This window comes from Pan paniscus, chromosome 20, assembly GCF_029289425.2.
Source record: "Pan paniscus chromosome 20, NHGRI_mPanPan1-v2.0_pri, whole genome shotgun sequence".
NCBI classification, from domain to species: Eukaryota; Metazoa; Chordata; class Mammalia; order Primates; family Hominidae; genus Pan; species Pan paniscus.
In genome coordinates this window covers 59,135,059-59,162,014 of record NC_073269.2, presented here as the reverse complement: position 1 = coordinate 59,162,014, position 26,956 = coordinate 59,135,059, and the positions used below count along the sequence as shown (strand labels likewise).

Below are 26,956 nucleotides of genomic sequence, written 5' to 3'. Positions count from 1 at the left end.
GCCATTCCTCCAGGCCGCCCGGGCTCTTCTCTCCGCGCATGCGCAGTTTCCTACAGTCCCGGAAACGGATCGCGTTGGGTGAAGGTGACGGCGTCGAGCGTGAGTGACCCTCTGTGTAGATTAAACCTGCGCTCCCTGTTTCCCATTTCCACAGCCGATGTCCAGGGTCGATACGGCCCTTAAAATCCCCGCACACTCCACCCCAGGTGAATACAGGCCTCGCAGTGTGGGTCCGGAGTCGCTTCCCTTTGGGTTGAAGTCGCTTTGAGGCTGCTCCCCGTCCCCGGCCTTTTGCTTCTTCCTCCCGCTTAAAACCTTTTCCTGACCCCCTCCTCCAGCCCCGGGCTTTTTAAAGTCTTCACCCCGGAGGTGGATTCCCGTCCTGGGCGCATCCCAGCCTCGCCCTCGTCGGCCCCTGGAGCGCAGCGCCGCAGCTGCAGCCGCAGTCCCGGGGAGCCTGCGTCCTCTGCCTGGTCCTGGGATCCTGCAGACCCCACCACCCCCCTCCTCCTCGTGCCGGGCCCCGCTGCTCCCCAGGTCTCCCCTGAGCCCGCGTTGAGGAGGTGGTCAGGGCCTGTCCTGTGACACCCGGTGTTCTTGCCTGTCCCCCTCCACCCCCTGGAAAATGCGCTCCTCCAGGATGCAGGCGTCTTACCCTAAACCCTCCTGTGAACGTGTGGGCCAAAGGGATCGGGAGACAGAGAGGGACGGAGAGAGCAGTAGAAAACCTGAGACAGGAAAGAATGAGGCAAACCAATAAACAGATGGCAAAGTAGAGGATGGTTAGAGATTTTCAAAGAGAGTAAGAGTGAAAGAAGAAGCCGAGAAAGTAGCAGGGAGAGAAAAGTAACTAGACACATTTCGAGAAAAAGCACAGTATCCAGAGAGATGAAGGACAGCCAGGTAGGGAGAGGGGCAGCAAAGGAGGAGGCTCCTCAGACAGAGAGTGGGGGAGAGCAGAAGGGATTTGGAGCCAGGGCAGACAGAGCAGTGTGGTACCGGGACAGCAAGAGGGGGCAGCCGATGACAAGGAGAAGCAGAGGGAGAACCACAGCACGGGGAGGCCTGGGATCTGGGGGTGCCAAAGAGTGGGGACAACGGTGTGTAACAGGGAAGAGGGAATTTAACAGGGAGTGCTGAAATGGGGAAGAAAGAGCCAGAAATATGTGGAGACTGGGACAATGAAAAGATTAGGAAGAAAGAGGAATTAAATAAATTGCAAGAATGGAAAGAACAAGTGGAAGAGAAAGAATAGAGGGAAGAAGGGGAGGAGCAGCAGGAGAGGAGAGGGGCTCAAAATGAGCAGAATCCTAGGGAGAAAATAAAGAGGAAGGAAAGAGCTAGAGAAAGAAGGTGAGAATGAGAGCGATGTACGGAATGAGGGAGGGAAACACACCATAATGAGGAAAGAGGGGGACCCCAGGTCCAGGTGAGTTGTGAATTGACTGGATGTGATGACTACGTTTTGACCTGTTGATTTTTGTCTTCATAAGTTTAAAATACACAGATGATGAGAATTGCAAAACCCCTGTCTTTAAGGCTGGTGCATTTTATAATTATGGCATCAGAAGTTAGCTTCCACTTGCAATCCCTGTTAAGGCAGAGGGAAGTGACTTGACTCATTAATTCCACAGGTCAGCCTCTTCCCCTTCCCTGGCATTGGGGCAGGGGGAGGGGAAGGGGGAGTGGGAGAGTAAAGCTGGGCAGAAAGTGAAAGACTCTGTCACTACATAGTGTCTCTCTAAAGCAGGGGTGTCCAATCTTTTGGCTTCCCTGGGCCACATTGGAAGAAGAATTGTCTTGGGCCACACATAAAGTACACTAACACTAACAATAGCTGATGAGCTAAAAAAAAAAAAAAAAAAAAAAAAGTTGCAAAAAATCTCAAAATGTTTTAAGAAAGTTTAGGAATTTGTGTTGGGCTGCATTCAAAGCCTTCCTGGGCTGCGGATTGGACAACGTTGCTCAAAAGGAACATTAAAAGTGTTGAGGCCGGGCATGGTGGCTCATGCCTGTAATCCCAGCACTTTGGGAGGCCGAGGTGGGTGAATCACAAGGTCAGTAGTTCAAGACCAGCCTGGCAAAGATGGTGAAACCCCATCTCTACTAAAAATACAAAAATTAGCCAGGTGTGGTGACACACATCTGTAATCCCAGCTACTCAGGAGGCTGAGGCAAAGCATTGTGTAAACCCGGGAGGCGGAGGTTGCAGTGAGCCAAGAGCCGAGATCCGGTGACAGAGCAAGACTGCGTCTCAAAAAAAAACAAAGAACAAACAAAAAAAGTGTTGTTGCTTTTTGTAATTGATTTGCTTTTTTTCTTACTAATTCTCTTTCATCTCATGTATAGTTCATTTTGCAACTTGAGATAGATCTTCATTAATTCAGTTTCTATTTTTCTGTATATAATTATTTCCAAAGTAACTTTGGTGGCATCCTGTAATCAGCTCATGTCATTTTCTAAATATAATGTGTTTTCAATTTTTTTAGCTCCAAAATTCATCAGATATTTCTTAACAATTTCAAAATCTTTCCCTTTGAAATTAATTGTATCCAGTTTTGATAGAGGTCTGCATGCTTTCTGCTCTTTATCATATAATAGAAGCATTATTTGTTGACTAGTAGGTAATTTTAGATTGTTTCAATGTGTACCTGATAAAGATGTCAATGATGTTTTTACCTTAACATGGAAACCTAGTTTAACTAGTCTATTATTCAATTTTCTTCTTTTGTGTAATTTGTTAAAATAGTAAGCTGTGAGCTGCATTTGGAACCAATGTGATAAAACCTTGAAGAAGTTTCTTTTGCTCAGATATGTGAAAGAAGGTCTGGGAATTTTCTTTTTTTCTTTTCTTTTTTTTTGTTTTTGTGAGCTGGAGTCTTGCTCTCTCACCCAGGCTGGAGTACAGTGGCGCAAGCTCGGCTCACTGCAACCTCCGCCTCCCGGGTTCAAGCGATTCTCCTGCCTCAGCCTCCTGAGTAGCTGGGATTACAGGAACAGGCCACCACACCCGGCTAATTTTTGTGTTTTTTGATAGAGATGAGCTTTCATCATGTTGGCCAGGCTGGTCTCAAACTCCTGGCCTCAAGTAATCTCCCCTCCTTCGGCCTCAAAGTGCTGGGATTACAGGCATGAGCCAACATGCCTGGCCAGTCCTGGAATTTTCTAAGGGAGATGTGATAAAGACAAACATAGCCCATTGGCCCTTCCAGGTCGTGACATCATAATTCAGCCACATCTCTTCCTTCTCACTCAACTCAGACCTCTCAGGATAACTTGGTGAAATGACTCCCTCTCTCAGCCTCAGTGAGCCCACCTGTAACATAGAGATAAGGGACTAGACCAGAAAACCTCAATGTGAGAGCAACACTGACTCCTGAAATTTGGGGCAAAATTGGGTGTGCATTTGTGTTTGGCAGTTGCATGTGGGGGGACTAGCCAGTTGCAATTAAAATTTTTATTTGGATTTCTTCCTCTAAAAATGAAAACAAAAAATAGCACAAAAATATGAAGCAGGGACTCAGACACAGAGACCATCTTCGGGGCCTTTCTCTGTATGAGGACATCACAGAGAAATCTAAAGCAGGTCACGTCAGTCCCTGGCAGGGAACCCTCCACCGGCTTCCCGTGTTCCCCAGGACAAAAGCCCCACTCCTCACTGTGGCTCCACAGCCCTGCGTCCAGGGCCCCTGCCAGTGTCCAGCCTCCTCCTGGGAGCTTGCCCTCATCTCATGACTCCCTCTGCACCAGTCACATTTGCTTTTCTCTTTTCCCAAATGTCAAAACCCTTCCTGTCACGGGTCGTTGTCCCTGCTTTTACCCTATGTCCCTAAATGATCATGACCCTGTCCCTTTTTCCTCCTTCGGGTCTAGCCTCAGAGCTGTCTCCCGTGCCCTCCCACCCCCATCTGAAATTCTCTCTGCCCGTCACTCTCTATCACATTATTCAGGTTTCACTGTCTCCGCATCCATCACCACATCGGACACTCTTCTGCGTGGATTATTTTGAGTGTTTTGTGTCTCCCTCCGTTGGAGGACACAGTCTCCATCTTGGCCACGGGATGACTGCAGCACCTGCTCCGGGGCTGTGGTTCAGATGCTGGGGCTGGGGTCGGGCTGAGGAGTCCTCAGGGAAGACCAAAAGGACAGGGCGGGTAGTGAGGATGGTCTCATATTCTGGAAATTTCATCCGTAATTGGTCTAAACTTCCTGTGGCTATTTATTCCAGTCTACGTAAGAGCAGAAGGCCTCACTGAGGCCTGAAAAGCCCTGCAGACCCTGTGTCCTCAGCCAGTGCCGAGGCGTCCCCACCGCCTTACTCCAGCTCCCGGGTCTTCCACGCTCTACACATCACCGGGGCCCAGTGGCCATCCTGGGCAGGGGCTTTGCCTTCCGGCAGGTGATGCGCTCACAGTCAGGGGTCCTGGATTCCCTTCAGGAAGGGTGGCGAGAAGTTCAGAAGCTAAACGGGCCATGAAGGAGGCACTCCCTAAACAGCGGGGGAATTTTGCAGGGGACTGTGAGTGGAGAGACAAGGGGACAATGGCAGCCTCCCTCATGAGATCTGGGGCCTCTCTTTTTCTTGGACATCCTCCATCAGCTCAATCCGGCCAATCTTCACCTGCCTTTAAACTGGACTCCATGGTGTCCCCAAATTGCAGGCAATTCCTTCCAGCATGGCCAACTTCTAGAATCTAGACTTGAGGCCCACTGTCCTGCAGATAGCAGTTTGTGTCCATTCCTGCTTTTGTCCAGAGGCCCTTTTGCCTTTCAGCCTAGTGTGCTCTTCATGCATGGAAGAGAAGTAGAAAAATGAGGGAAAGTGAAGAAGCATTCTTGGAGGTGTCACATAGGGGCATGGAAGCAAGGTGGGCCTCTAGATGAGCCGGGTGAATGATGTGTACACCTGTCCCATGCATGCTTGTGGGATCAAGGAGTGAGTGGAATTGTAAAGGAATGTCTCAGAGGTCTGGCTGTAGCACATGGACGTGGGTTTATGGGTGGTTATGGGACTGCATGGATTAGTTTGGAAAGCCCTAGTATCTTTTTCTTTTTCTTTTTTTTTTTTTTTTTTTTTTTTTTGAGACGGAGTCTCGCTCTGTTGGCAGGCTGGAGTGCAGTGGTGTGATCCTGGCCCACTGCAACCTCCACCTCCTAGGTTCAAGCGATTCTCGTGCCTCAGCCTCCCGAGTAGCTGGGGCTACAGGCACGTGCCACCACACCCAGCTAATTTTTGTATTTTTAGTAAAGACGGGGTTTCACCATGTTGGCCAGGATGGTCTCGATCTCCTGACTTCGTGATCTGCCTGCCTCAGCCCCTAAAGTGCTGGGATTACAGGTGGGAGCCACCACGCCCGGCCGATCAGGAAGCTTTCAGATGCGTTTTGAAAGATAGAAATAACAGTTTGGAGTGTTTTCTTGGAATCTATTAGGATCTCATTGGGGCACGTGCATCATTAGAGACATCTCTGTTTTATTGGTAGGCTTTGGTGGTACTTTTGTGTGGGGTGGAGTCACTATGAGTGGAAATAAATACATTGTCGTGGGTCAGTGAGACCCTAAGATATTTATGTGTATTATTTCACTGTTACTGGGACTTGCGAAATTTCGTAGCCGGGCTTCTATAAACCCTGTGTCCTCAGGCAGTGCCTGACCTTTATGGACTATCGGGGGAGTGCAAGACCCCATGGGAGTTAGTAAGTCTGTCTCAGTCCAGAGGGCAACAGGGGTCCTAAGAATCAGGCGCAGATGGCTTTCATTAGGGAGGGTTTGCTGTGGGGGCGTCTGTGGGTGCAACTCAAGAGGGAGTGATTATCAGGGTCCCAGAGTAAGGGAAAGATTTCTCCAAGAATCAGAGTGAAACACAGCACACTGACCTGCGGCCCAAAGGCTTCCACTGGGACTGTCCTTGGGAAGATAAAGCTGCCACATTCTTGCTGCCAGGCCAGTGGCCTCTCCCTGTTTATTCCAAGATAACAGAGCCAGAGTCACAAGGCAGCTGGGGAGCTGAGGGGCAAGGTCCTTGAAACCCGCTGTGGAACACGGACCTTTCTCCAGTGCGGAGGGGCCACGGGGCCCTGGGAAGGGAGTTGGAGGGTTACAGCCCTGGTCATGGCAGGGAGATGCAGGAACTGGAGGCAGGAAGAGCTGTGTTCATCCCCACAGGGTGCCCCTCTGCTCAGGAATTTGTGCAATAGAATGGGGTGAGCTAATGGGGTCACATTTAGGGAAAGGAGTCTTTCTGTCCACCCAACACACATCTCATCCTATGCACACGCGTCTCCCTTTCCCCGTTGTCCTCTCTATGATGGGAAACTAATGCTTCCCCAGGCGGGTGATTGAGGGAGAGGAGGGGTTGGTCTGCTTGTGTCTCTCCTTTCTCCCCTCCCTCAGGTCTCCTGCCTGCCTTTCTGCTGCTCTGTTCAGACTCTCACTTCCTGCAGTTCTGCAGTCAGTTTGCCCCACACGAGACCCAAGGATCTGGGTCTGTGAGTAATATTCAAGCGAACATCATTGCCAAGTGAGAAATCTCAGACCCCAGGACCTTTTATCCATGGAGGTGCCTGGGCACAGAGACAAACTCTTCTTTTTGCAGAGTTTAGGGTCTTTTATTGGCCATGTGGGTCTGCTGAGCCTCAGACAGGGATCCCATAGTCAGCCAGATGTGTTTCTGGGTGGACTTGCGCTTGCCCTTCCACAGGTTGATAAGCAGAGTGGTCTCCATGAAGGGCCCTTGGCTCTACCCCTCAGCTGGTCCTGCTCAGGTCCCTTCTCACTCTCGGTGAAGACAATCCTCAGGTCAAACAGGACCCCTGCACACATCAGTCCCTCAAAGTGAACACCGTACCAGAGGATGCACTAGTGTCACCCTGTATCATTTTGCTCATTTATTCAACAAATACTCCGTCATGTGCCAGGCTCTTTTTTTTTTTTTTTTGTCTACACCAGGAATAATAATGGTAAAACAAAAGAATATGTGCCTCTACCATATCCAGTTTATTTTATTTTATTTTTTGAGATGGAGTCTCACTCTTGCCCAGGCTGTAGTGCAGTGGCGTGATCTTAGCTCACTGCAACCTCTGCCTCCCAGGTTCAAGCGATTCTCCTGCCCCAGCCTCCCAAGTAGCTGGGACTACAGGCGCGTGCAACCATGTCCAGCTAATTTTTGTATTTTTAGTAGAGATGGGGTTTCACCATGTTGATCAGGCTGGCCTCAAACTCCTGACCTCGTGATCTGCCCACCTTGGCCTCCTAAAGTGCTGGGATTACAGGCGTGAGCCACCGTGCCTGGCTCCAGTTTATTTTTAAAATGATAGTGATATGGCAGGCATGGTTGCTCACGCCTGTAATCCCAGCACTTTCAGAGGCTGAGACAGGACGCTCACTTGAGCCCAGTTTGAGACCAGCCTAGGTAACATAGTGACACCTTGTCTCTATAAAAAATTTAAAAATCAGCCAGATGTGGTGGCTCGTGCCTCTTGTAGTCCCAGCTACTCGAGAGGCTGAGGTGGGAGGATGCACTGAGCCAGCATTGCATCACTGCACTCTAGCCTGGCCGACAGCAAGATCCTGTTTAAAAAAAAAAAAAAGGCCAGGCGCGGTGGCTCACGCCTGTAATCCTATCACTTTGGGAGGCTGAGGCGGGCAGATCATGAGGTCAGGAGATCGAGACCATCCTGGCCAACATGGTGAAACCCCGTCTCTACTAAAAATACAGAAATTAGCTGGGCATGGTGGCAGGTGCCTGTAATCCCAGCTACTCGGGAGGCTGAGGGAGGAGAATCGCTTGAACCCGGGAGGCGGAGGTTGCAGTGAGCCGAGATCGCGCCACTGCACTCCAACCTGGTGACAGAGTGAGACTCCGTCTCAAAAAAAAAAAAAAAACTGGACATAAACAGACCCTTTCAGTTACTAGATGATTTGCAAGTCAAGTGCACTAAATCGTTTGTTTCTCCCAGACACCCTCACATCCAGCTCTGTTACTCTGCTTCTGTCCCTGTGTAGCTGACCACAGCCTGGAGAAAACATACACCCAGAACTCCTGGTGTCATTTAATTCCTGCCCGGCACCTCTTCCATTCTCCTATTTTTCTATTCTGCACCTTGTCTCTGGAGATTTTCTTTCTTCTTTTTGCTCATTTAAAGGCCTTGTTTTTTTTCACTGTTCAGTCCCTGGAAGCAAGGAAGAGATCTTTTCCAACTTACCCACCCACCTGTCTCAGGGCTTGGGATCCCTACTTAGCAGTGACTGGGAATGGTCTGTTCCTGCTCCTGGCTGCGACTAACCCTCCAATTGTGTACCACACGCCAGCCCCACTCATAGCCTCAGAATGTGCAATTGTTAGGATATGATTTGTTTTGCCCCACCAACTCTCATGTTGAAATGTGACTTCCAAAGTTGGAGGGAGGGAGGGTCTGGTGAGTGTCATGGGAGCAGATCTCTTGGGAATGGCTTGATGTCATTCTCTAGGGAGTGAGTTCTGACTCTTAGTTCCCCTGAGAGCTGGTTGTCAAAAAGCCTGACCTCTCTCTCTCTCGTCTCCTCTCTCACCATTTCGTCTGCCCTGCTGGCGCCCCTTCACCCTCCACCCTAAACGGAAGCTTCCTGAGGCCCTCATCAGAGGCAGATGCTGGCACCGTGTTTTGTACAGCCTGCAGAACCATGAGCCAAATAAACCTCTTTTTTTTTTTTTGAGACGGAGTTTTTCTCTTGTTGCCCAGGCTGTAGCAGTGGCGCGATCTCGGCTCACCGCAACCTCTGCCCTCCGGGTTCAAGCGATTCTCCTGCCTCAGCCTACCAAGTAGCTGGGATTACCAGTGCCTACCACCATGCCCGGCTAATTTTTTTGTATTTTTAGTAGAGATGGGGTTTCACCACATTGGTCAGGTGGGTCTCGAACTCCTGACCTCAGGTGATCCACCTGCCTCAGCCTCCCAAAGTGGTGGGATTACAGGTGTGAGCCACTGCGCCTAGCCTTCTCCTCAACTTTCTGCTAGGACATGTAACAGGTATCTCCACTTTCAGGTGTCCAAAAGTGACTTCCTGACTCCCTAGATGCATTCCCCTGCAGTCCTGCACATCTCAGATGAGGGGGACCATGTATTTCCTGGGACTTTCAAATATATAAGATTTTACATTATAAGTGGGTTAATTTATAAAGAAAACATTATATATTTAATTAAAATGGGTGAGGAAATACATCAGTTCCAAAATTCTTTTGAGGTGTGGGAGAAAAATGTTTGACAGCATCTGCCCTGCCTGATCTGCCCTCCCAGGACCTCTCTGACCTCATCTCCTGCCTGTGTCCTCCTCGCTCCCTCTGCTGCAGCCACGCAGGCGTCCTTCCTGTTCCTGGGCCGAGGTTGCTCCTGCCTCAAGGCCTTCACGTGGGCTGTGCATCTGCTGGAACTCGCTGGCCCCTCAGCTGCAGGTGCAAACACCCCTCCTTCCCCAGGTCTCGGTTCCGATATCATCTTCTCAGCGGGGACTTCTGTGACCCACCCCCCATTTCACACTCCAGCTACACCCTCACCCCCACCTCTGGTCCATATTACCTGCTCTGCATGCTTCTCTCAATTCTTTCTGCTTCCACTGTCTGGATCCTGATGACACCAAGGTCCCAAGGGGAGAATAGAGTCAGAAGGTGGGGGCTATGCTGGGCTGACCGTGTTTGAGTAGAGCTACCCCCTGGCTTCATATGAAAGTGCTGGAGTACTTTGCAGATATACCTCTTGTGCCCCCATCCCTGTCCCAGAGATTCCCATTCACACAGGTTGGGACCCACCCTCGATAATACAGTGCTCAACATGATTCTAATCTATATCCAGCCCTGAACACCAAGGCTCTGTGTCCTCTATTTCTGAGGGCTGAGCCCAGCCTGGGATCCAGAGAGGGAAAGGGGGCTGTGCTCTGCATGGGGTTTGATCAGGGCTGGGTCTCCTCCCCACTGCTGCAGCGTGTGTGTGAGCTTCTCCAGGAGGGGAGGGAGTTCTGAAGAAAGGGGTCAGAAGACTCATGTATTGGTTTCCCTGTAGGAGTTTCTTGTCCCTGGGGCCACCCTGGTGTAGTGGGCGGCAGAGGACTGTCTTTGCACAGGGCGAGCTCCTCCCTGTGTATGTGTGTGCTTGTCACACAAGAGGGGGTGTGTTGTTTCTAAGCAATAAACAGCACTTGTTGTTGATATTCAGCATTGACTTCCAAAGACTCCTGGCACATGAGGAAGAAACCCAGAAGAGGAGAGCAAAGGAGTCAGGAATGGCTTTTACTCAGGTAAAGAAAGATTCTGTGTGGGTCATTCTGTCTCCCTTCTTTCAGAAAGGTGGGAGACAATGCCTTGGAACTGCAAATCTTCTCTGAGTCTGAAGCATCCTGCCTGACGCGTTTGCTCACATTGACCCGTGCCTTCCCTCAGTCCTTCTCATCTCTACTGAGATTCCGTCTCACCCTGACCCTGTGACATGAACTTCTGAAGAGTCCACTGGGCATGGTCCTGGGAAGGGCTCACACCCAGACATGGATGGAGACGGGGTGAGGGTCCCGTGGTGTCAGTGCTGTTGGGCAGCAGGGATTGCTCAGGGGCCACATTTGGATGCACTGTCAGCTCTCCATAGCCCAGGAATAGAGAAGCTGCCCATGGAAGTCATGTTTTTTGTTGTTTTTGTTTTTTGTTTGTTTGTTTGCTTTTGAGATGGAGTTTCACTCTTGTTGCCCAGGCTGGAGTGCAATGGCGCAATCTCGGCTCACTGAATCCTCTGCCTCCCGGGTTCAAGTGATTCTCCTGCCTCAGTGTCCCGAGTAGCTGGGATTACAGGCATGCACCACCACAACCAGCTAATTTTGTATTTTTAATAGAGACGGGGTTTCTCTATGTTGGTCAGGCTGGTCTCGAACTCCCGACCTCAGGTGATCCACCCACCTCGGCTTCCCAAAGTGCTGGGATTACAGGCATGAGACACCGTGCCTGGCCTAAAGTCAGGTATTAATATAGACAAATACCTGGTAAATCCTGGAAAAGGCAGCCAATAAGGGGATATATTTTGTGCCTGATTTTGTAATCCAGATAAAACTAGTATATCAGTATGTCTCTGACTCCACACTGTTAATGACTTGGAATGGAATGTAAAGTTGAGATACAGACATCAGTACTAGAGGGCGTTTTATTCCTTTATTGACTTTGAAACATAAAGTCAACATAAAAGTGTAACTGTAAGGCCGAGCATGGTGGCTCAGGCCTATAATCCCAGCACTTTGGAGGCCGAGGTGAGCGGATCATTGTAGGTCAGGAGTTTGAGACCAGCAAACATGGTGAAACCCCGTCTTTACTAAAAATACAAAAATTAGCCAGGCGTGGTGGCACACGCCTGTAATCCCAGCTACTCAGGAGGCTGAGGTAGGAGAATCACTTGAAGCCGGGAGGCAAAGGTTACAGTAAGTGGAGATCGCACCACTGCACTGCACTCCAGCCTGGGTGACAGGGCGAGACTCTGTCTCAACAACAACAACGACAAAAATAAAGTATAATTGTAGGACTTTTTTTTTTTTTTTTTTGAGACGGAGTCTCAGTCTGTCACCCATGCTGGAGTGCAGTGGCTCGATCTTGGCTCACTGCAACCTCCACCTCCCAGGTTCAAGTGATTCCTCTGCCTCAGCCTCCTGACTAGCTGGGATTACAGGCACGTGCCACCACACCTGGCTAATTTTTGTATTTTTAGTAGAGACGGGGTTTCACCATGTAGGTGAGGCTGGTCTCCAACTCCTGACCTCGTGATCCATCCACCTCGGCCTCCCAAAGTGCTGGGATTAGAGGCATGAGCCACCGCGCCCGGCCAGGTTTTTAAACCATTCTCAGCACTTGCATACCACGGAGATGGTGCTATTCCTGCAGGGTCTCTTAGGCATCAGATATTTTAGGTAAAAATGGTAACAGTTTTGCTCAGACATCAGAGCAGAACTCCTTTTTCATTAAAGAGGATATATCCATATTCTTATTATATGTATTGTTATTAAGTATTATGCTGCTTTTATTTTAAACATCACATGATGTATATATTTGTTTTATGGTGAAACTCTCAATAGAGATATTTAGGTGCTTAGATATAGAACATCCCTTTTCCTGTCAAGCCTTACACCCTCACACAGGCCTCAGTGGTGAGCCACTATTGTCAGTTCTGTGAGAACAGACAGCTCAAGCCCTGTTGAAATGTGTTTAATCATTGTGAGATTTTAGAAGAATATTGTCAGTAAATGTTTTGTTAGGGTATTTTATCCTGCAAGTTGTGAATATTTACACGTTTTCGTATTAAGGAACAGGGATAGCTTGCTCGTTTTTCAAGTTGATACATAATATTGGTTCATATTTAAGGGGCAGATGTGATATTTTGTTACATGTGTCATAGAATGTGTAATGATCAAGTAATGGTATTTGAAGTGTCTATTACCTTGAGTATTTATCATTTTTATGTGTTGGGAATATAGCAAAATATTCAATTTGCTAGTATTTTGATGAGGATTTTTACATCTATGTTCATGAGGGATTTTGGCCTATAGTTTTCTTTTTTTTTTTTCTTTTCTGGTTTTGGTATCGGGAATGCTGGCTTCATAGAATGAGTTAAGGAGAATTCCCTCACTTTCAATTTTGTAAAATAGTTTGAGGAGAATCAGTCTTAGTTCTTCTTTGAAAGTTTGATAGAATTCAGCAGTGAAGCCATTTGGTCCCAGACTTTTCTTTGTTCAGAGACTTTTTATTCCTGATTAAATTTCATTATTGGTCTGTTAAGGTTTTCTGAATCTTCCTGATTCAGTCTTGGTGCTTCGTGTCCAGCATTTTATCCATTTCCTCTAGGTTTTCTAGTTTGTTAGTGTGTAGTTATTTATAATAGTCTCTGATGATCTTTTATATTTCTGTGTTATCAGTTGTAATGTATCCATTTTATTTCTGATTTTGTTTATTGGGTCTTCTTTTTGATTAATCTAGCTAGTAGTTTATAGATTATATTATCTTTTTTAAAAATAACCAACATTTCATTTTGTTGATCCTTTGTGTTTTTGTAGTATTTTGTTTAGTTCTGCTCTGATCTTTGTTATTTTTTTCTTTCTACTAATTTTGGGTTTGATTTGTTCTTGCTTTCTTATTTCCTTGAGGTGCATTGTTAGACTATTTGAATTTTTTTTTTTTTTTGAGATGGAGTCTTGCTCTGTCACCCAGGCTGGAGTGCAGTGGTGCAATCTTGGCTCACTGCAACCTCCACCTCCCTGGTTCAAGCGATTCTCCCATCTCGGCCTCCAGAGTAGCTGGGATTACAGGCACATACCTGGCTAATTTTTGTATTTTCTTTTTTTTTGAGACGAAGTCTCCCTCTGTCGCCCAGGCTGGAGTGCAGTGGCTCGGTCTGGGCTCACTGCAAGCTCCGCCTCCTGGGTTCATGCCATTCTCCTGCCTCAGCCTCCCGAGTAGCTGGGACTACAGTCGCCCACCACCACACCCAGCTAATTTTTTTGTATTTTTTAAGTAGAAGCGGGGTTCACCATGTTAGCCAGGATGGTCTTGATCTCCTGACCTCGTGATCCGCCCGCCTTGGCCTCCTAAAGTGCTAGGACTACAGGCGTGAGCCACTGCGCCCGGCCTAATTTTTGTATTTTTAGTAGAGACGGGGTTTTACCATCTTAGCCAGGGTTTTGAACTTAGCCTGAGGTCTTGAACTCCTGACCTCAGGTGATCCACCCACCTTGGCCTCCCAAAGTGCTGGGATTACAGGAGTGAGCCACCGTGCCTGGCTTATTTGAAATTTTTCTACTTTTTTCAAGTAGGTGTTTATTACTATAAACTTCCCTCTTAGCATTGCTTTTGTTGTATTCCATAGGTTTTGACATATTGTGTTTCCATTTTTACTTGTTTCAAGATTTTTTTTTTTTAATTTCCCCCTTAATTTCTTCCTAGACCCAGTGGTCATTTAGGAGCATGTTGTCTAATTTCCATGTATTTGCCAGTTTTCAAAGTTTCTCATGGTATTGATTTCTAATTTTATTCCATTGTTGTTCTAAGAAGATACTTATTAAGATTTTGATATTTTAAAAATGTGTTGAGACTTGTTTTGTGTTCTAATATGTAGTCTGTCTTGGAGAATGTTCTGTGCGCTGATGCAAAGAATGTGTATTCTGTACTTGTTGGATGAAATGTTCTGTAAATATCCCTTAGGTCTGTTTAGTCTAAAGTGCAGTTTAAATTCAGTGTTTCTTTATTAATTTTCTGTCTAAATCAGCTGTCTAATGCTGAAATCCCTAACTATTATTATTTTTGGAGTGTATCTCTCCCTTTAAATCTAATAATATTCGCCTTATATGTCTGGATGCTCCAGTGTTGGGTGCATATATGTTTAGAATTGTTATATTCCTCTTATTGAATTGATCTCTTTATTAGTATATAAAATGACCTTTTTCATCTCTTTTACTGTTTTTAACTTAAAATTCATTTTGTTAGATTGAAGTAGAGGTACTTCTGCTTGCTTTTGGTTTCGTTTGCATATAATACCTTTTTTCATATTTTCACTTTGAGTCTATTTGTGTCTTTACAGTTGACATGAGTTTCTTAAAGGTAGCATATAGTTGGGTTACACGCTTGTATCAATTTAGCCAGTCTATATCTTTTATGTGGAAAGTTTAATCCATTTCCATAAAGTTCATTATTGATATGTGAGGGCTTATTACTGTCACTTTATTAATTGATTTCTGGTTGTTTTGTATGTTTGCTCCTTTCTTTCTCTAATTGTTTTTCATTGTGGTTTGGTGGTTTTCTATAATGGTAACATTTACATTTGACTCCTTTCCTTACTTGCATGTTTGCTCTAACAGTGGGTTTTATAGTATTGTGTGTTTTCATGACGGCCAGTATTGTCCTTTTGCTTCTAGGTGTAGGGATCCCTTAAGCATTTCTTGTAGGGCCAGTCTAGTGGTGAAGAATTCCCTCAGGCTTTGCTTCTCTGGGAAAGACTATTTCTCCTTTTTATGAAGGATAATTTTGCTGAGTATAGTATCCTTGGCTGGCAGGGTTTTTTTTTCTTTCAGCACATTTAATGTATCATACCATTCTCTGTTGCCCTGTAAGGTTTCTATTGAGAAATTTCCTGTTTTATGGAGCACCCTTTATAAGTGACTAGATGCTTTTCTCTTGCTGTTTTTTTTTTTTAGAATTCTCTTTCTTTTCTTTTTTTTTTTTTTTTTTTTGAGACGGAGTTTCGCCCTTGTTGCCCGGGCTGAAGTGCAATGGCATGATCTCGGCTCACCGCAACCTCCACCTCCCAGATTCAAGCAATTCTCCTGCCTCAGCCTCCCGAGTAGCTGGGATTACAGGCCTGCACCACCACTCTCGGCTAGTTTTGTATTTTTAGTAGAGATGGGGTTTCTCCTTGTTGGTCAGACTGGTCTCGACCTCCCAATCTCAGGTGATCTGCCCACCTTGGCCTCCCAAAGTGCTGGGATTACAGGCGTGAGCCACCACACCCAGCCAAATTCTCTTTCTTTTTCTTTGACTTTTGACAGTTTGACTATAATGTGCCAAGAAGACATTTTTGGATTGTATCTCTTTGAGAATCTATGAACTTCCTGTATCTAGATATCTAAACCTTTTACTATACTTAGGAAGTTTTTGGTTATTATTTTGTTAAATAGCTTTCTATCCTTTTGATTTTCTCTCCACCTTCTGGGACACCAAAAATTCAAATATTTGGTCACCTTATGGTGCCTGCCCCATATGTCACATAGGCTGTGTTCATTCTTTTTTATTTTTTTCTTTATTTTTGTCTGACTCGTTTATTTCAAAAGACCTGTCTTCAAGTTCTGAAATTTTTTCTTCTGCTTGATCCCTAGTTCATTGTTGAAGTTTTCAAATGTACTTTGTACACACATGCCTATAGTCCAGCTACTTGGAAAGCTAAGGTTGGAGGGTCACTTGAACCTGGGAGATTGAGTCTGCAGTGAGCCATGATCATGCCACTGCACTTCAGCTTGGGCAGCAGAGCGAGACCTTGTCTCAAACCAAAAAAAAAAAAAAGAAGAAAGAAAGAGAAAAAACCACAATTAGGGAGAGATATGTACTCAAAAATACCTTAGTGTGGATTTATCAGAACACACACTTCAATTAAACCTATACTTAAATTCTCTTTTATTCTTATTTTGTGTGAAGATGGTAACTCCCTTCATAACCCCTTGGTGAAATGTGTTTATTATTTTACGGACAGTTGACATTCAGGGACGTGGCCATCGAATTCTCTCAAGATGAGTGGAAATGCCTGAACTCTACACAGAGGACTTTATACAGGGATGTGATGTTGGAGAACTACAGGAACCTGGTCTCCCTGGGTGAGGATAATTTTCTTCCAGAAGTCAAAATCTGCCCTTGGTATCTTTCTATTTTCCCTTCTATGCCTCTTGGGAGCCCCTGCATTGCCTGACTGAGTTTGAGGCCTTGTTGACTCTGAAATGAAAAGCTCCATAATGTGAACTCTGGAGTTTAACCATCCCCTTTTTCCAGATGTTCTGACCCCTTCATGATACAACAGTGGTGGTTCCAGAGCTGAAGTATCCATGAAAGCTTATGGTAGACTTCTGAAATACTCACTTCTTGTTTTCTGCCCCTGTGCTTTGATTCAGTAGTTCTTGGAAGGGAGCTAGATATTTGCATATTACAGTCTTCCCTAAGCATTCAGAGTTGGCATTCAGTGAAATAATTTGTGAAATATTTTCCTAGATCCATCTGTGATAGCCTCTCTTCTTATCCAAGCAAAGGGCTGAGATTCTTGAAAAGCCACAGCACATCATGTTCCATTCATTTTATAAGTGGGAAATTCTCTTCCTGACCAGAGTATTATCCTATGTGGGAGCACAGGAAAGAGCCCTGGACCATAGAAAGCCAAGTACAAGTAGCAAGAAAACCAAAAGGGTGGGAATGGATCAAAGGTGTGAAAACAGGTAAGACCTCAGATGGGGGGAGAGGAAGCCACACCATTACATTGTGTTTGGAAACTCTTAGCAAGTGGGAGAGTTCTGTAGGAAAACAAATGTTTATATCCTGTGAGCTCTTAGAGGAAATTTTAAACTTCCCCTACTTCTCCCTCTGCTCTTGAGACATGTCATAGTTGATCCTTTTGCTGTCCAGTGGGGGCTGCAGCTCAAACAGAGACAAATGGAAGTGCCATCATGATGGACAGCATTGCCCTCTGACTTCTGTGAACTCTCTGGCTCCTTCACTCTGAGGGGTCCGGGAGGGGCCACATCACAAGGGTCTACTTCTCCCTTGGTCTCTCCTGTTCTTTTGTTGCTGTTGTTCTTTCTTTTTGAGATGGAGTTTCGCTCTTATTGCCCAAGCTGGAGTGCAATGGTGCAATCTCGGCTCACCGCAACCTCCGCCTCCCGGATTCAAATGATTCTCCTGCCTCAGCCTCCCGAGTAGCTGGGATTACAGGTATGCACCACCACGCCCGGCTAATTTTGTATTTTTAGTAGAGATGGAGTTTCACCATGTTGGTCAGGCTGGTCTCAAACTCCTGACCTCAGGTGATCTGCCCGTCTCGGCCTCCCAGAGTGCTGGGATTACAGGCTTGAGCTGCTGCGCCCGGCCGGTCTCTCCTGTTCTTGATGCCACCTGATGCTCAGTTCGCTTTCCATATAGATCAGAGGGGAGGCCTCCACAGTCCTGATGCCTGGAGCTATCCGTGCTCCACCCCATTTCTGGTGCTTGGAAGACCTGCCCACGAGATGGGAAACACTGGCTGCTCCTTCTTTGCATCTGAGGCCCCGGGGAGCTGCAAGGAGCTGTCTCAAGCCCTTTCTACCTGTTGTGGTCCCTCAGCCATTTCTTCTGTTCTGCTTTTGCCACAGTTCGTGGGTGTGTGGACCAGGGGAGGGAGTTGGTTCTTCTGAGATTGTTACTCTGCAGAACTGTAAGAACAGTTGACAGGTCTTCACTGGGATCCCCCGTCCTACACAGGGAGTATGTCTTAGTCTTTCAGGCTCTTAGCTTAGGATCCCTCTGTAGGCAGAGCAGACAATCCTCTCTCAAGATCTTCAAAATCTAGCCTCATATGTTGTATTTTTCTCTCTTTTCCATTGGTCTCACTGCTATATGAATGTAGAAAAACCTTGGCTCTTCCTGATTTTGTTTTCTCTTAAGTTTGCATGATTTTTCCTCTGAAAACCAACTTTTGACCGGGTGCGGTGGCTCACGCCTGTAATTCCAGCACTCTGGGAGGCCGAGGTGGGCGGATCACCTGAGGTCGGGAGTTCAAGACCAACATGGTGGAACCCCGTCTCTACTAAAAATACAAAAGTTAGCCAGGTGTGGTGGCATGCGCCTGTACTCCCAGCTACTCAGGAGGCCGAGGCAGGAGAATCACATGACCCCAGGAGGTGGAGGTTGCAGTGAGCTGAGATGGCACCGCTGCATTACAGCCTGAGTAACAGAGTGAGACTCCGTTTCAAAAAAAAACAAACCCAGCTTTTGATATACACACTCCTGGGGTTTGTCATTTCTCTGTATTCCTGCTATGATAACCAACCTATAGGTTATACATACCTTCTCCTGGAGTCTCTTATGGAGGGTGTTTATATGATAACAGAAAATTTATGAGGGAAAACTCTTTAATATAATTGAATAGCATCCTGCTACATGTAGAGATGCCCCTTAAAGCATTGAGCAGAATTGTCAGCATGGCTCAGGATATAAGATACAAAATATCAGGCGAGCCTGACTGACAAGTGTTTCCAGATGTCCTTCTAGTTTTGAGGAGCCTCACAAAAGTGTACCTGAAGGGCACTGTGACAGCGCTGGACACATAAACTAATGATCATCTCCCCTAAGCCAGCAGTTGGTGTGGGAGTTTCTCCTAGGGATGACATTGTTCAAGTTCACAGCATCATATGTATGAGGCTCTTGACTAAACTATTGTTCACACCACATTTGTTCATTTTCCATCCTGTGTGCACCATTGTTCATTCTCATCAACAAACCTTTGTTCAGCCTGGGTTCAATTTGTTGTAGGTTCAAACCTCCCTCTTGTGGAGGGAGCTTGTGAAGCTGAATGATGCCTTGGTTTTTTTTCGTTTGTTCTTTTTTTGCTTTACACCGCTGTAATGCCTCGGTTTTTAAAGTCCAGTGTCATTTGTTTAAGCCACTACTAGTTTCATCTTGTACATTTACATGTGGTATAAATGAACATCTTTTTCATTTAGTCGTAAATTCTGTATTTTTTATGATACTTTTTTTTTTTTTTTAAGATGGAGTTTCGCTCTTGTTGCCCAGGCTGGAATACAATGGCACAATCTCAGCTCACCGCAACCTCCACCTCCCAGGTTCAAGCGATGCTCCTGCCTCAGCCTCCTGAGTAGCTAGGATTACAGGCATGCACCACCACACCTGGCTAATTTTGTATTTTTAGTAGAGACAGAGTTTCTCCATGTTGGTCAGGCTGGTCTTGAATTCTCGACCTCATGTGATCCACCCGCCTCGGCCTCCCAAAGTGCTGGGATTACAGGCGTGAGCCACCACGCCTGGCCCCAAGGTCAGAATTGTAACTGTCCTAGTGGAATTATATCCCACAGATGTGCATGCAGATTTTCCTCCGACATGCCCATTACTCCCTCTCCTGTGCTCTTGCCCTTCCTCTCTCCTATCCTCACATGATACCTTGATCTGCATGGACTATACTGTTGCTTTTTAGCATATTGGTTTTGTATTCCTGAAAACCCCAATTGCCACAGGACTTCCTCACCCTCCACACTACTCTCACTATGCAAGACAAGACACCACTCAACCGCTTTATAAGTCAGGATCTGCCTAAATCAGTATGTGTAGGAAGTGATGACTCAGATACCATTATCCATGAGAGCTGACTGCCTAGATGCATTGGTGGTGTAGTGGTGAGCATAGCTGCCTTCCATGAGAGCTGACTGAATAACACTATTATCAACACAGCCCAGCTCTTGTAGCTCCTTTTCTTCATATGCTCCTTGCCTGGGTGCATTCTTGCTGTGACTGATAGTTTTCCACACTGCACATGTCCACCCAGGTTTTCCACACTGCCTGTGGGTGGACATGTGCTTAAAAACACGTCTGATGGCCCGGCGTGGTTGCTCACGCCTGTAATCCGAGTACTTTTGGAGGCTGAGGTGGGCGGATCACTTGAGGTCAGGAGTTCGAAACCAGCCTGGCCAACATGGTTAAACCCCTTCTCTACTAAAAATACAAAAAAAGTAGCCGAGCATGGTGGCAGGTGCCTGTAATCTCAGCTACTCAGGAGGCTGAGACAAGAGAATTGCTTGAACCTGGGAGGCGGAGGTTGCAGTGAGCCGAGATCACACCACTGCACTCCAGCCTGGGCAAAAGAGCGAGACTGTGTCTCAAAAAATAAAAATAAAAGAAAGTCTGAGCCTGCTGGCCCAGGATTTAGTCTTGTTTTTCTCTTATTTTCTGTGAAAATTTAGGTTAGATACATGAATACCATGGGCCTAATGTGTTTATTTGAAAAATAATAACAATTTACTTGAAAGTTTTTAAAACAAGGTGGTGGTGTGTGATTACTTGGAATATTGCATGTCTTACAGTAAAGTCCCAAAGTTTGTTTAATAAGATTGATCAGCCTTCTGTGATGATTGTGATGAGATTGTCCTTTTTCTGTCTTATATAACTCATCGTGCCATAAGAAATATCATAGGCGGGCCGGGCGCAGTGGCTCATGCCTGTAATCCCAGCACTTTGGGAGGCTGTGGTGGGCAGATCACCTGAGATCATAAGTTCGAGACCAGCCTGGCCAACATACTGAAACCCCATCTCTACTAAAAATATAAAAATTAGCCAGGCATGGTGGTAGGCACCTGTAATCCCAGCTACTTGGGAGACTGAGGCAGGAGAATTGCTTGAACCCAGAAAGCAGAGGTTGCAGTTAGCCGAGATTGCGCCATCGTACTCCAGCCTGGGTGACGAGAGAAACTGTGTCTCAAAAAAAAAAAAAAAAGAAAGAAATATCATAGGCTAGGAGAACTAAACCACAGAAATTTATATCTCCCAGACCTGGAAGCTGGGAAGTCAAAATTAAGGAGCCAGGTGAATCAGTTCCTGGTACCGGCCCGCTGACTGTCCCACATGATGGAAAGGGCAAGAGAAAACAAGCTCTTATGTCTTGTCCTGTAAGGGCATTAATCCTATTTTTGACTAGTCCAACCTCATGACCTAATTATATCCCAAACGCGCCATCTGCAACAACATCACACTGGGGGATAGGACCTTAGCATATGAATTTTGGCCAACATATTCAGACCGTAGAGACTGCATTATATTTTGTTTGATTTTATTTTCAATTCGTTTTAAACATTGTGTTCTCTGATTTCAGTTAATAAATTTTCCAAGTACAAACTCTTATGTATATTGTGGGGCTGATGAACTAGGTCATGAAAGGGCAATGCATATGTAGGGAATTGCGTTATTGACTGGCTGTTTGTTACATAAGTGCAGGTGTGAAGTCATAATTGTGATTTCTGACTTTGTTCTTCAATTCTTCTTTATAATGCTATGTGTTTACCTGACCTCATGCATCAAATGTCAGAGATCTTAACATATATTCCAGTTCACAGGTTGTGTGCTGGTTCTGAAATAGTTCTTGCTTTTTTCTTAGGAGAGAATCATTTACAGGCTATAACTTTGTACAGGTGTAGTTACTAGTTTTTGGTTTGCATTTTTATCATGGGTTACTACAGTGTTTTATTAATTAATTGTTATGGTTTACAGATGATGGGTTTTTAGTAAGTTTCATGCAATATAACTGACATGCATCACTCATTAATGTCAAAAATGCCTGGTCTAGGTGGGTACAGATATTTTCATAACAGGTATTCAGAAAAATTAGCTATTTTTAACAGTGTTTTATTAGTTTTTGTCTCATTTTCTCAGTGCTATTACTGTTTTGCAATTCAGAATTATCATTTATGTACCTTACTCATTCCGTAAGTTTGTTGTGGCTTAGTTACCATTATGATATATTGTGTAGTACTTTTTTCATTTATATGGGCACAGTAAATATGCTGTGGCTAGGTAAAATGTAATATTTATTTCAATAATGAGACAGCCATGTATTTCCTGCCAATTGGTGTGTACTGTGCTGTCAAGGTGAAAAAATATTCCTTTCAGGGCTAACGTAGGTTTGCACAATGTGTTTTGGTCATAGGATGTTTGAATCTGTCCTTCCCTAGAATTTATTTGAATGCCATGTAATCACCCTTTTTTTTACTAAAGAATGTGATTCCTTTGTGTTCGTAAAAATTAAAGATCATGATTGGGAAGTTTTATAACTCTGTTGTATATAAATGTTGCTTTTTGTGTGATTCTGTTATTCAGTATGAAATATTTATATACTGTCTCTAATTAATTGGAAACCTATGGTTTTCATTTCTTATAGATCTGTCTCGTAACTGTGTAATCAAGGAACTAGCACCACAACAGGAAGGTAATCCAGGAGAAGTATTCCACACAGTGACATTGGAACAACATGAAAAACATGACATTGAAGAGTTTTGCTTCAGAGAAATCAAGAAAAAAATACACGACTTTGACTGTCAGTGGAGAGATGATGAAAGAAATTGCAACAAAGTGACTACGGCCCCAAAAGAAAATCTTACTTGTAGGAGAGACCAACGCGATAGAAGAGGTATAGGAAACAAGTCTATTAAACATCAGCTTGGATTAAGCTTTCTACCACATCCCCCTGAACTGCAGCAGTTTCAAGCTGAAGGGAAAATTTATGAATGTAACCATGTTGAGAAGTCTGTCAACCATGGTTCCTCAGTTTCACCACCCCAAATAATTTCTTCTACCGTCAAAACCCATGTTTCTAATAAATATGGGACTGATTTCATCTGTTCTTCATTACTCACACAAGAACAGAAATCATGCATTAGGGAAAAACCTTACAGATATATTGAGTGCGACAAAGCCTTGAATCATGGCTCACACATGACTGTACATCAGGTAAGTCATTCTGGAGAGAAAGGATATAAATGTGATCTGTGTGGCAAGGTCTTTAGTCAAAAATCAAACCTTGCGCGTCATTGGAGAGTTCATACTGGAGAGAAACCATACAAATGTAATGAATGTGACAGAGGTTTCAGTCGCAACTCATGCCTTGCACTACATCGGAGAGTTCACACTGGAGAGAAACCTTACAAATGTTATGAGTGTGACAAGGTCTTCAGTCGAAATTCATGCCTTGCACTACATCAGAAAACTCATATTGGAGAGAAACCTTACACGTGTAAAGAGTGTGGCAAAGCCTTTAGTGTGAGGTCAACACTTACCAACCATCAGGTAATTCATAGTGGCAAGAAGCCTTACAAATGCAATGAGTGTGGCAAGGTGTTCAGTCAGACTTCAAGCCTTGCAACTCATCAGAGAATTCACACTGGGGAGAAACCATACAAGTGTAATGAATGTGGTAAAGTCTTCAGTCAGACTTCAAGCCTTGCAAGGCATTGGAGAATTCATACTGGAGAGAAACCTTACAAATGCAATGAATGTGGTAAGGTTTTCAGTTACAATTCACACCTTGCGAGTCATCGGAGAGTTCATACTGGAGAGAAACCTTACAAGTGTAATGAGTGTGGGAAAGCCTTTAGTGTGCATTCGAACTTAACTACCCATCAGGTCATCCATACTGGAGAGAAGCCTTACAAATGTAATCAATGTGGCAAAGGCTTCAGTGTGCATTCAAGCCTAACTACCCATCAGGTCATCCATACTGGAGAAAAACCTTACAAATGTAATGAGTGTGGCAAATCCTTTAGTGTGCGCCCAAACCTCACTAGACATCAGATAATCCATACTGGAAAGAAACCTTACAAATGTAGTGATTGTGGGAAGTCCTTTAGTGTGCGCCCAAACCTCTTCAGACATCAAATTATCCATACTAAGGAGAAACCTTATAAAAGAAATTAATATGGCAAGGTCTTCAGTCAAAGTTTAAATCCTGTGAGTCATCAAAGAATTTATACCAGAGAGAAACCATACAAGTATAATAAATGTGGCAAGGTTTTCAGTCACAATTCACTCCTACACAGCATCAGAGAATTTCATTCTTGAGAGAATCCTTACGAGTACAGCAAACCTTTCATCACAAGTTCAAGCATTCATTGACATCAGAGTCCATGCTAAAGAGAAATCATATACACCTAACTGTGTGGCAGAGGCTTCATTTAGGTCTCACAACTCACTAGACATCAAAATGTGTAAACATCTTTGTATATTTTGTGCATGTTGAAGCTGTTAACCAAGGATCAAAACTGTAACACATCCAAGGATTTATGTGAGGAATAATTCAGTCTAGTTGTGCTGATAAACTTTTCATATTACACATTGTAGAACAAATGCAAGCCCAAATGTGTTAAAACTCACACAACATGATATATATTAAAGGTTGCAGGATGTTTGAAGTCACTGGTTGTCTCAGATTTTAAAATATTTATTTATTTTAGGTGTCTTGCAGGGCTACTACTTTATACTTTAGGATTTATGACTTTCAACCAAAACCTTGAAATGTGTTGATAGGCCTCCTTACCTGCCTTTCATGGTGATGTCTGGGAAAGAATCAGTAAGATGGAAGGGCTCACTGCATTAGATGAGGATCATTTCTATTCAGATTCTTTGAAGAATAAGGACTCTGCCTTGGCAAATTACCAAGCATGGGGGCAGGCAGAGAATAATGCAAAATGATGATGTTGATCATCATCCTTATTGTGTTTAGGGTGTTCTCCTGACAGACGGCACTTTGGGTTACAGAAAAGAGATGACCTGCAAACTGACCAGGAAACAGAGCAGACCACGACCGGGCGCAGTAGCTCACACCTGTAATCCCAGCACTTTGGGTGGCTGAGGTGGGTGGATCATGAGGTCAGGAGTTCAAGACCAGCCTGGCCAAGATGGTGAAACCCCGTCTCTACTAAAAATACAAAAATTAGCCGGGCGTGGTGGTGGGCGCCTGTAATCCCAGCTACTTGGGAGACTGAGGCAGGAGAATCGCTTGAACCCAGGAGGTGGAGGTTGCAGTGAGCCGAGATTGCACCACTGCACTCCAGCCTAGGTGACTGAGAGAGACTGTGCCTCAAAAAAAATCAGAGCAGATCAAGACCTTAGACACTAGGATTTGTGGGAGGAGTGTAATGGGTTATTAGTGACTGATTACATCGTGGAAATAATTCAGGGGAAAACGGTGGCCACCTTCTGCATGGAATGGCCATCGCTGTTATATAGCCAAGATTGAAACCACAATAGAAACCACAACCTCAGAGATGAACCACAATAGCATGTTATTGATTAGGATTCACATTTACTGCTGGTATTACATTTTGCTACTGTTTTATTCAGAATGTATCATAGATCTTGTGCTAATTAATCTGATTTTTGCATAACTATGAATGCATCATGTTCTCTCTGCCAACATAGTTTTATCCCACCTCAGTAGGTTACTTTGTAACAGACAATAACAACACACCATTAGACTCTTAAGGCTGAAAGATAGAACCATTTTTTTTTCTTGGAATTAAATAGAGTGTTGGGAACATACACTTACAGAGTGCACTTGAGTTGTTCTCCCCATACCCTGCCTCAGGATACTTATGTGAATATAATGAAAATCCCAAGAAAGTTATTTTACACCATGAAAGCTGTATCACTCTTTTTTTTAATTTTAATTTTTCGAGACGGAGTCTTGCTCTGTTGCCCAGGCTGAAGTGCAGTGGCACAATAGCTCACTGCAGCCTCCGCCTCCCGGGTTCAAGCGATTCTCCTGCCTCAGCCTCCCGAGTAGCTGGGATTACAGGCGCCCGCCACCACGTTCGGCTAATTTGTGTATTTTTAGTAGAGAACGTTTCACCATGTTGGCCAGGCTGGTCTCAAACTCGTGATCTCAAGGGATCTGCCTGCCTCGGTCCCCCAAAATGCTGGGATTGCAGGTGTGAGCCACCATGCCCAGCTACAAACTTTTCTTTTTTGAGGTTTTTGATAACTAATTCACTTTATTAATTCATTCATTCATTTATAGGATGGAGTCTCACTGTGTCGCCAGGCTGGAGTGCAGTGGTACGATCTCATCTCACTGCAACCTCTGCCTCCTGGTTTCAAGCAATTCTGCCTCAGCCTCCTGAGTAGCTGGGACTACAGGGACAGGCCACGACACCCAGCTAATTTTTGTATTTTTAGTAGAAACGGGGTTTCACCATGTTGGTCAGGATGGTCTCGATCTCTTGACCTCGTGATCCACCCGCCTCAACCTCCCAAAGTGCTGGGATTACAGGTGTGAGCCACCGCGCCCAGCCTTATTTATTTATTTATTTGAGACAGAGTCTCGCTCTGTCACCCAAGCTGAAGTGCAGTGGCACAATCTCAGCTCACTGCAGCCTCTGCCTCCCTGGTTTAAGCAATTCTCCTGCCTCAGCCTCCTGAGTAGCTGGGATTACAGGTGTGCACCACCACGCCTGGCTAATTTTTGTTTTTAGTAGAGATGGGTTTTCGCCATGTTGACCAGGCTGGTCTCGAACTCCTGACCTCATGTGATCCACTCGCCTCAGCCTCCTAAAGTACAAGGATTGCAGGCGTGAGCCACCATGCCCAACCCTCTGAACCATTCTTTGTCAGTGTAATTTGGAACAACTTTTCCTTAACAACAGCCAACAGCCCCTCCCAAGAGAAGGCTTTTTTTTTTTTTGAAAGACAGGTTCTCACTCTGTTGCCCAGACTGGAGTGCAGTGTCAGGATCATAGCTAACTGCTGCCTCGAACTCCTGGGCTCAAGCAATCTTCCTGAGTAGCTGGGACTACAGGTGTGTGCCACCATGCCCAGCTAATTTTTAAAAATTTTCTGTAGAGATGGGAGTCTTGCTATGTTGCCCAAACTGGTCTTGAATTCCATGATGAGCCAGGCTCACAT

General features: G+C 45.1%; 1 protein-coding gene across 20 annotated transcripts; it reads left to right on the top strand.

The window, feature by feature from the left end:
• On the top strand, window positions 1-24,470 carry ZNF415 (zinc finger protein 415). 20 transcript variants are annotated; one of them, XM_057300665.2, is made up of 7 exons: window positions 1-99; window positions 9,276-9,430; window positions 10,188-10,269; window positions 16,233-16,353; window positions 16,855-16,962; window positions 17,333-17,455; window positions 22,440-24,470. In XM_057300665.2, the coding sequence occupies exons 3-7, from the start codon at window positions 10,255-10,257 to the stop codon at window positions 23,969-23,971; spliced, it is 1,899 nt and encodes a 632-aa protein (XP_057156648.2). In that variant the 5' UTR covers window positions 1-99; window positions 9,276-9,430; window positions 10,188-10,254; the 3' UTR covers window positions 23,972-24,470. The 20 variants fall into 20 exon arrangements, with proteins under 20 accessions (XP_057156648.2, XP_014198335.2, XP_057156649.2 ...); XM_055103844.2 differs by having other exon boundaries at window positions 61-99; window positions 9,329-9,430; XM_055103841.2 differs by lacking the exon at window positions 10,188-10,269 and adding an exon at window positions 10,315-10,527 and having other exon boundaries at window positions 64-206.
• The last annotated feature ends 2,486 nt before the right edge of the window (window positions 24,471-26,956 follow it).